The sequence below is a fragment of the Neltuma alba genome, unplaced genomic scaffold, assembly GCF_004799145.2.
Source record: "Neltuma alba isolate B1F8T4 unplaced genomic scaffold, ASM479914v2 tig00010307_pilon, whole genome shotgun sequence".
NCBI classification, from domain to species: Eukaryota; Viridiplantae; Streptophyta; class Magnoliopsida; order Fabales; family Fabaceae; genus Neltuma; species Neltuma alba.
Window position 1 is genome coordinate 2,108 of NW_021635221.1, and position 10,836 is coordinate 12,943.

Here is a 10,836-nt window from a genome sequence, read left to right on the forward strand (position 1 = left end):
AGTGAATGAATACAAATTAGGACAAAGTTGTCAATTCTTTTTAATTTTACAAATGACAGATTGTGTTATTGACTTTTTTTGTCATTTACACAATTTCAGGTCCTAATCTGAAATTTTTTATAATCTAAGAGTTTTTTTTGTTTTGGGATTTTCCCTTAAAAAAATGGTGGGCACACGGTACAATACAAACAAATATAGCTGTCCGTGTTTCGTTTCCCAAACAACCAACCCACAAATCTCACTCCCATATCCCCACTGTGCTCCACTCTTTCACGTTTCCTTCTCTTTTTTACCATGCCGCGGCTTCGTGAAAAATAACACAATAATTAATTTGACTTTCTGTCTTTCCTCCTTTTTTTTTTTTTTTTTACCACATAAACTTACTCATTCCAACTGCCCGGAAAGCAGCAAAACTTCTAAGATTGAATTTCTTCTCACATAGATAGATATAGCTTGAATATATATATATATAAGAATTATTTTTTAAAAAACAAATAATTGAGAAAAATAGAGATAAAGTGTAGAAAAATAATAGTTGTGTTGAACATGAGTAATGGAACTGCACAAATTTTGGAATGGACTTGATTTCTTTTTGGTTAAGATGTTTTTTCTCTAAAAGTATTCATTAAGAAGTTACAGGTAGAAGATTTATTTTTATTCATTTTACTCAATGTTTAGAAATATTTAAAAAAACAGTGTTACTTTTTTCATTAAAAATTACTGTTTATAATAGAAGGGTGAAATTACTCATTTTTTAACCTATTAACTCAAAAAGTGGTTTTAAGTACTTCGTGGATATTTTTAAGATGAAAATTAACTTAATCCAACCTGGGTAGTACAAAGGTAATGAAAGGGAGAGAAAGAGAGAAATTTTTTTAATAAATTTAATTTTGAAAAAATTGATGAAGTAAGTCAAAAGTTTTTAATTAATTTTTTCTTGTTTTTTTATCTTGCATATTTTCTCATACATAATATATGGCAAGGAAAATTCAATAAAAAACAAAGAAGACACGAAGTTTTTTCTTGTTGCGTAATAAGTAAGTGGGACGAAAGAGGACAAAACACGTGGCCGACATGCATACGAGAGTTGGTCCCACAAATGGGGCAATAGAAGAAGAATATCCCAAGATTTAGTGGGGGGAAGCATGATGGCGGATGCACACCAGATCTTTCCCCTATGCTCCCCGTGGGGCTCACCGTCATCCCTACCCCAGCTTCGCCTCCCCCACCCCCCTCTCTATTGCGTTGCATGCTTTTTCTCGTGCAATCATTCTCTACCATTTCTCAAGTTACCCCAATTCTCCATCATCGCATTAAATAATTTATTTTCCAAAAAAAAAAAAACCAATGGGTAGGGATTGTGATTGTTTGGTTTTCTATTTCCAAAACTATTTTCTTAAAATAAAAAAAATATATTTGCAAATGTATTTTTAGTAATGTGTTCTAGAAAAAGGTAAAACAAAAATAAAATTTATTCTGAAAAATTAAAAAAATCAGGATCTTTTTTTTTGATGGTATGATAATTTTTGTCCTCAAAAATTAGAGAAGAGGGAGAAAATATAATATTTTCATTAATAATAATCATATTAGTAAAACAAGCTATTTTTTCATCTTTTACTTCACTAATTTAAATAAGGTTTTTGAAATAACGATTTGAGCAGATTTTTAATTTTTTTACAAATTTTTTTTTTGAAAAATTACTCTATAAAACTATCTTAAGATCATAAAATAGATAATAAAACCAAGTAAACCCTTATTTTATACTTTTGCTATTCCTATTTTCCTGTTCCATTTTCGTTTTGTTCCCTAAACATGTCTTGTTCCATATTTAAAGATATAATTATTGCTTATTTCTGGTAATAATTTTGGTACATGGAGAACATTAAATGGGGGTAGTTCATATTTAAAATTGTATATGGCATGAAAGAAAAGTAAAACTGAAAAGGAATAATAGGTGGATTTTCCTTTCGTATTGCCATGACCTATTTTCTTTACCAAGACAAGTAAATTTAGAACTTGTAAAAATTAATGAAATTGGGTGATTTTTATGTAAGTACCAAATGAAATGTCTATTTTTTTAAATTTTTTTTTATATAACTCAGAGTATTCTCAAAGTCATTTTGATTAAAATTAAAATATATATTGGCCTCTCAATAAATTCACTTTTCATGATCTTATATTTTCTACCTTACAGAATGAAACTACTTACCATATCAACTAACAATTTATTAATAATAAAATGTTTATTTAACTGTGAAGAGTTGGAATATGTTTTGATTGTCTTTTGTTAAATTTATCCATTATTAAATTATATTGAAAATGTGGAACAATTAAACTGAAGGTTTATATTTAAGCCAAATTTCAAATTTGTTATACTATATTCGTTTTTAGCTCACAAAAATCAACAAAACCATGCTTTGTGTTTTGATTCTATAAGGTGAAACGCCGACTTAATTGCAAATGGATGGTTGACATGAATTGTTTAGTTATTTTTGATAAATTCAAATCCAATGATAATAAAATGTGATTTCAATATATAATTTCCAACCGCGAAGGAACACGACTAATTTGGATCCATTAATCACACAACTTCTTAATACGTGACCCTTTCTTTCTCTGTCATATTTGAATACATCAAGGGGCGAAGAAAGAGGTTTTCGTTTACTTGTTAATTTTTGAATGGCTTCCTCTTCTTTACCTTTCCCCTTTTCCTTTTCTTCATTCTTTCTTTTATTTCTCTTCTGTTCTGTTCCGTTTCCCTTTCAAGCTGCTTACCAATTATCATCCATCATCATGCCTTGCTTTTGATGCATTACTATGTTGACTAATCCCAACGAACCACTCTCTCTCCCTTTCTCTCACCTTTGCTTTCCTGCTCCCCAAACACTCTCGCTTGGTCTCTCTTTGGCTGGTTCCAAACGAAACAAATTAACCCATTATTCGTCTTTCTCAAGATTACATGAATGAAACTAATAAAGCACTCATTCTTACTCATCTTCTCTGCTTCTTTTACGTAGAGATTTATATGCTTGGTTCTGAAGTTTGGCCTCCGTATCCACAGCTCGGTGCTTCTCCTTCTTCATCTTCTTCCTTCAATTTGAACAGTTTGCGAAATGACGCAGCGTTTTGCGCTCTGAACGTTTCATCCGAGTAAGATTCAATTCAGCCATCTGAGTTTCATGTCTTGGGCATGTTCTCTGTTCTTGTATCTGTGTTTTCTCTTGTTAGTTTTTCCAATTCTTTAAACAATTTTTTTCTGCTTTCAATTAGTTTCTTAGATGTCTGATGCAATGCCTGATTCTGTGATGAGTAATTTGATTGAAGCATTCTCATTGACTTGTTGAACAATTAAAAGCATAAGATAGCTTTTTTACCGGATGTACCCCCCCCCAAAAAAAAAAAAAGAAAACAAGAAAAAACGTGTGGAAAATAACTCAGTGTAGGTTTTACTTTGAAAAATCCAAAAGGATAGGGACAAAAAGGAAATGATAAATCCTCCTTGTGGGATGAGCAGAAGTTGACCTGTAGTGAATAACTTTATCAGTTTCAGAAGACGATGGCCACGGCCACATAGGCCAAATGCCTTGCTGGATGCCAATTAGTAATCAGGAGATGGATGCCAATGATACTGTGTAGAGAAAAGATACTCTGACAGTAGTCATAATCATTTTCTGCAGTTTGATGATGTTCATGGAATTGGAGTCTGTTGGGACTAATTCTAAGAAATAGAATGCTTGTGAGGATTTTTGTTCCAAGAAGCATTAGTTCTTCAAAAAAAGAGTCCTGTTATATTTAGCACTTATATGAAGCAAAGCACTTCAATTTGTACTAAGATATTTTATTCTGTTAGATTCTTTTGTGTTGTGTCATTGTATTTATATCATATGATGTCTCCTTCAGTGTTATTATCGGTGCTTCTTAGATTCTGATACAACTTATTTAGATAAATAATTATGAATGGATTTCTTCTGTCTGATTGAAAGCAATGGGCCGTGCCATTTATTATATATCACCTCATTTCTAAACAGGAGTCAAATTAGCACCAAAACCATGCCTAGCGGCCTTATTTCCTGGCACAAATGCTGAAATTTTTAGTTTATAATATGCTAAATGAAGGTGAACCATGAGAACTACATATTTGCATTCAGTAAAAAGCAGTGAGAATGACTTTGCAATCAGGTCTCAAACTTAATTATGAATCATTTTCGCATTCAGTTAAGAAGCTTATGGTAACACATTCTTGTTATTTGTTCATGATGAATCATTTTCATATTCAGTCAAGACCTGTTTGGTAACACATCTTTCTTATTTGCTAATGATGAGTCATTTTCGCATTCACCTAATAGTTGTTTGGTAACACATCTTTGTTATTGTTTTTGCTTGGTGCATAATATGGAATCCAAGGCATTTTGTTAACAATTGCATTCTGTATGCTGACATATCTGCTTTGGATTTATGCACCCTTTTGGTTTTACTTGTCTCACATTTTATGGTTTCCAACTTTCAGGAATATTATGAAATGATTTTGCACTTTTGGCATAGCTGAAAATGCAGGGCCTTACAAATAAGTTTAATTAGTGATTGCCAAAAATCAAAGTAATTGATAATTTCTAAAGACTAATGAGCTTATCTCATAGGTACAAAATAATAGCTTGAGTTGAGTTAGCTAAGAAATCATCAAATTCTGAAATTCTTCAGTTACTGCCAGGAACTGGAGCAAGAGGCAGAATGCTCTGAAGTCTGATGTAAGACAATAAGAGCATTCTGCATCCACTTAGCTCAGTCAACTTCACTATTCAGCTTTCAGGTTTTATTCAAGTAACTTCAAAAACATAGCAACAGACATTTGCGTTACATCTTTCCAAGGTGTTAAGCAGTTGCTATTCTATAGACTATTTCATCATCCTCTTTCTCAGTGCATGATAGAATATACTGGTTTAGTTTATTATAGTTTTTCATTGATCTGTAGGTGAGGTCACTTTCGTCTACATGCTGAAGAACCCTCAAGAGTTCTATACACCGAAATGAGAATGACAAAGGCTTTATTGAATGAAACTTGAGGTAAGGCTCTCATGCAGACTGTTCTTTCACCATTATTCTTTATATTTAGTGAGCTTTCCTTATACGCAATTGAGGATGATGAAGACAAAATCCTTCTCTCATCTTTCCTCCCTCTTTTTTATTTTTTGATTCTCTTTCTTTGTTATTGTTTTCTTTTCTTTTCTTTTTCCTTTCCTTGTTTTTTTGTAGACTTATGTTATCTAAATTTTTAGTAGAATTGGCAGCTGGCACATGTTAATCTGTCTTCTGCTGCTAATCAGATGATCCTTGTTCCAGTTTTCTTCATGTTACGTGTATTAACTAGTTAGTCATTGCTGACAAGGCATGAGCTGATTAGGTCCTATATTTAGACCCTAGTGTGTTTTGATTGGCTCGGTTTGCAAAAGTTAGCTTTTATGCATAACACTTCACCTGCTGAAATGTTCTGTAAACACACTCTCTCTTCCCAAGCTCTTCCCAAAAATAATGGTTTTCCATTTAAGTTTCATTATTTCCTTGCAAAAGTTTTTTCCGCCTTTATACTTTAGATATTTCATACTGATGCATTGCAGTTTTCTCCCATAGCAGTACTCAATCAACTGATCAAGGTATCAGATACTTATTTCATGAAATATGTTGTCACTTGCAAGGTACAAGCCATCCTTTTTCAATCGGGCTTTTGAAGTAGGGACTTTTACTGACTATTGGGTATAGACCAAAACAATCAACAATGAAGTTTATGAAACTTGGAACAAGGCCCGATACCTTCTACTCAGAACAAGCCACTAGGTACTGACAGTAATCCTTTTCTAAGATGCTTCACACAGTCTTTTTCTTCCCTTGATATGAAAAATAAACACGAATTCTGATTATGCAGGACTCTGGTTTCAGATATACCTTCAGACCTTGTGATTCAAGTCAATAATATCACTTTTCTACTGCACAAGGTACACATGAAAGGGAGTCACGGTTATATTGGTCAGAACTACTCTTTTTATTGGAGAAAAAATATAATTATGATGTTGGGGGGGGGGGGGGGGAATAGAGAGAGACCAAAATTAAGTCTTTGTTCATGTTCAATTCTACTTTTGTTTGCTGCAGTTTCCACTTCTTCCAAAATGTGGCCTCCTGCAGAGGCTTTGCTCTGATTCTAGTGATTCTGAGTCTATCTCTATAGAGCTTCACGATATTCCTGGAGGGGAAGAAGCTTTTGAACTCTGTGCTAAGTTTTGCTATGGAATTTCAATAAATATAAGTGCTCACAACATCGTACCTGCACTCTGTGCCGCCAAGTTCCTCCGGATGACTGACTCCATTGAGAAGGGAAACTTTGTTGGTAAACTTGAGGCTTTCCTGAATTCCTGCGTACTTGAAGGTTGGAAGGACTCCATTGTGACTTTGCAGACCACAGCTAAGTTACAAGATTGGTCTGAGAATGTTGGTATAGTCAGAAAGTGCATTGATTCAATTATTGAGAAAGTTCTCACGCCCCCACAACAGGTCTAAGGATTTGGCCCTTTCTACTTCGTCAAATTTCTAAAATTTCCGTAAATATGTTTAAATAGATACTTTCTATAAAAGATAGATAAACCAAACAAATCATAAATATACAATTATGTCATATGTGAGTCATACTAAATGCTGCACATAAGATACTTGTATGACTTTTCACGAGTGACTAGATCTATTGAACGTTGGGCAAGTTTTCTCAAAATACTAGAGCGGGCCTTGGACATGCGTGGATTTTGAGATGAATCACATTATTCATGGCGTGTGATTAGTGCATTTTCTTACAACTTTTATAGATATTAATTTTTAATTGTTATGCCTGTGGACATTTGCTGAATAAATGAAGATCCTCATGTACAGGTCAAATGGTCCTACACTTACACCAGGCCCGGGTACAAGAAAAAACAGAACCCCGGTGTCCCAAAGGATTGGTGGACGGAGGATGTTTCTGATCTTGAGATAGACCTTTTCCGATGTATAATCATGGCTATCAGATCGGCATATGTGCTACCACCACCACTTATAGGTGAAGCCTTGCATGTCTATGCCTGTAGGTGGCTCCCAGGGATCACAAAGCTTAGGAGTTCAACAAGTTCAGCTTCTCAGACAGAAGAATCCAAGGAAAGAAATGGAAGGATTCTTGAAACAATTGTAGGCATGATTCCGGCAGATAGAGGGTCAGTTTCAGTTGGCTTCTTGTTAAGACTTCTCAGAGTTGCAAATTTTCTTGGGGTCTCCCCAATGACGAAGACTGAACTAATAAAGAGAGCCAGCCTACAATTTGAGGAGGCAACAGTGAGTGATCTGCTTTACCCTTCAACATCACTTTCTGACCATCACTTTTATGATATAGACATAGTTCTAGCAGTGCTGGAAAGTTACTTGAAGCTTTGGAAAAGAATGGCTCCTGGTGCAGTAGAGAGCAGCAACTTTTTAAGGTCAATTAGAAGTGTCAGCAAGCTCATTGATTCATATCTTCAAGTGATTGCAAGGGATCATAATATGACGGTGTCAAAATTTGTTTCTCTTGCTGAAACTGTACCCGATGTTGCCCGAGCGGAACATGATGATCTGTACAAGGCCATTAACATCTATCTCAAGGTGAAGTATTTATATTACACCTGCATTGACATAAAATTTTGGAACCTTCTACGTCTAATTCTTATCTTCTAGAAAAATACCTAAGAAACACTGCCTTTTTTGCATTTTTTCAATCCCTCTCTTTAAAATCACTATTTTCAAAATTTCTATAACAAAGGAATAGATTAGCAGCATATAGTTAAATCCTTCAACAATTGCTTTTAGCAAATATTTGATATATTATTTGTATTTTTGTCATTTGATAGAGGTTATTACTGTCTGAAAAATTTTCTTCTCTGTTGCTTCCCAGAAACCAGAAGGCAGCGAGAGAGAGAGAGAGAGAGAGAGAGAGAGAGAGAGTCCTGCCATCATTTGTTTTGGTCAAGAGTAGAAGCTATTCTTTTCTTTCAAAACGATCTTTTCCTCTTCCCCAGCCCCTTCAAACACACACCAAAATAATTCTTATCCATTAATATAACTTTTTCATTGTACTTAATAACTGTATATAATCAGTTTCATATTGAGTTTAGCAAGACAATATGGTACATTTGTAGTAGAAGTTTCATCGCCTTACACTATTTTAATGACATTATTAACAGGAGCATCCTGACCTGAGCAAGGCCGACAAGAAGCGCCTGTGTCGTATTCTAGACTGCCAGAAACTGTCCCCGGAAGTCCGAGCTCATGCTGTGAAAAACGAGCTTCTTCCTTTGAGAACGGTTGTGCAGCTGCTCTACTTTGAACAAGAAAAAGACTCCTCCATGTCTACCACTAGCCACCATAAAATGCCAAAACCTCACGAGCTTCTTCTTGGAGCCAAAAAGAGGCCACAAGTCAGAGAGAGCAACGGGAAGCAATATTCTATAGGCCCAGATAAAGAACTCAAGAGAGAAGAAGACACAAGAAGCGTATCTCTTCCTGTAACCAGAGAAAAAGATCGACCCAAAATTAAAAGATCAGGCAGTAAGTTGCCAGAGGAACTAGAAAGGAAGATGGTTATAAAAGAGGTTGAAGAAACGGGATCAGAGAGGGGAATGGAAGTGAAAGAAGAAAGTATACCAGGTGGTAGCAGGTTGAACTTGGATCCTAAGAAAAGCATGAGAAGGGCACGAAGTAAGTCAGAGTATGGCCGTGAAAAAGGAAGATAGAGAGAAATATATATCTTAGACACAACATCTGTTTAATTACTTTTATATGTGAACTTAGTAATTTCAATTCTTATTATTTTCTTTTTCCAGTGACATAAATGTTGTACTACAAGTACAAGCAGATAAATATTTGCACTTTACTGTTTCACGGTAAAGAGTTGCGATTATTAGGAAATATTTGAGAAATTTTTGTTGTATTTTATCTATTGAAGAGGTCGATACTGCATTTGGAATTGGAATATTCTGAGAGTCACATTTTCCACGACATTGCAATTGTAATATACGACCTTCTGTCTTCGGTCTTAATATAAGAGTTAGTTGGAGATTTGATTTAGTCTTAAATATAAAAATTCAATCTATTTTGCCTTTCCAAATTTGTAATTTACTGTTCCTATTGATTATACATGTCAAGGGTTTCTGTCCAAAAAAGGCATTTCACAAAAAGCAACTCATATCTGTGGCAAATAATTAACTTACTGATTTTCTTTATCTAATCAAATTAGTTAGGTAATTCTTATATTAAGGATCAGATATAGTATCATGATATCCCCACTGCTAAATTGGGAGAGAAGAGATTTTTTTTTTCTTTCTTGTTTTTTAGATCATCATGTAGTGTCTGTTACTTTCTCAATAGTCACTGATTGTCATATAACTCCTTTTTCTGAGGAAAGCTCTTTGAAGTAATCTAGCATTGATCTGAACCTTCGGAATTGACTCAGTTTAATAGTGTCCATTTAATTTTTATATATGTTTATAATTTCATATAACATTTAAAATATCGCTTGTCCGGGTGGTAACATCTCGGGAAACTGAATTTTCAAGTGCTTCAAAATTTTTGCGGTCATATGAAAACACTGAACAATCTGAAAGAATCATATTCCCATTTGTGTTCCTTGCATATTCCTCAATGGGGTATTCAATGGATGCATATACATTTAATCAGTAAATGAGCCCTCTTTTTCTTTTCTTTTTTTCCCTCTTTTTTTTTTGACACACCAAAATTGGATTTCATGAGCAGGTTTGAATAGTTGCACTAGAAATAGGAACTAGCCATATGTCCAATCCAGAGCATCCTCAGAACTGGTAAAAAAGTGAACAGGCAGGAAACTAGCCTAAAACCGGTCTTGAACCGATCTATGATGAACAATAAATATTTTTATTGTACCACTTTGGTCATAAATATAAGTCATTTATAGGAAAAAATTTTGGTCCAACATTTAAGTTACTTATAATATACTTAATGTTTGTTTTCCAATTTTACTCTTATTTAATCATCATTGGAAAGAGAAAAAAAAAAGGAAGATATATAAGAATGACTTGTCAATTTGTTAATGTAAAGAGAGGAAATTTTAATAAGGGTAAAATTAAAAATTTATTAATTTAAATATTTCTTGGTATGCAAAAAATGTGATGGGCAACTTATATTAAGAACCAGAGTGATAATGATGTGATCTACTGTAAACTTAGTATGTATGACAAGAATCTGGATAAAAATTATCTAATGTTCTTATTTTTCATACGTTTTTTTTAAAATTATATCATAGTTCAATAGTCCAACTGATGAACCTTGAACCAATGGCTTGGTTAGCTCAATGCTATGTTTAATTATGAAACCATCGTTTTTAACCGCTGCTCATAGAATATTAATGTAAAAAATTTTCAGCGTCTAAAATTTCTTGTTCATCCTTCCCCTTTTGAACTTCTATAATTTATTGTGTCTGAATTATTTAGTTTATTATGCTAGAAAGGCTGGTCACCAAAAAGGAGGCGAATAGAGCGATGCAAAATTTTTACAATTTAAATGTAAACACAGAGTGAGTTGAGAAACATGTCCATGACAACGAAAAAAATCAGAAGCTAGAGGTGAAGTTTAAGGTTGTGTTCGGGATCACGCTGATGAGCCTCAACAAGCTGTAAAAAGTAGCTACAAACCTAAAATACATGTTTAGATGGGTGCTAACAGTAAATGGCTTATGCTTTCTGGTAAAAAAAAAAAAAGGCTTATGCTTTGAAGTGATTTTTTTCCCAACAATGCCTTTTGTTGCTTTTGTCTTTTGCA

At 33.9% G+C, this 10,836-nt stretch overlaps 1 protein-coding gene across 1 annotated transcript; it reads left to right on the forward strand.

Annotated features, from left to right (window-relative positions):
* Window positions 1-3,125: 3,125 nt before the first annotated feature.
* Window positions 3,126-8,983, forward strand: LOC114755656 (BTB/POZ domain-containing protein At5g47800-like). Its single transcript, XM_028944519.1, is given in 9 exon segments — window positions 3,126-3,150; window positions 4,709-4,866; window positions 4,970-5,061; window positions 5,691-5,829; window positions 5,918-5,987; window positions 6,142-6,540; window positions 6,910-7,650; window positions 8,229-8,756; window positions 8,758-8,983. Coding segments are annotated over 6 exon segments (1,836 nt in total). The 5' UTR covers window positions 3,126-3,150; window positions 4,709-4,866; window positions 4,970-5,061; window positions 5,691-5,770; the 3' UTR covers window positions 8,797-8,983.
* Window positions 8,984-10,836: the final 1,853 nt, after the last annotated feature.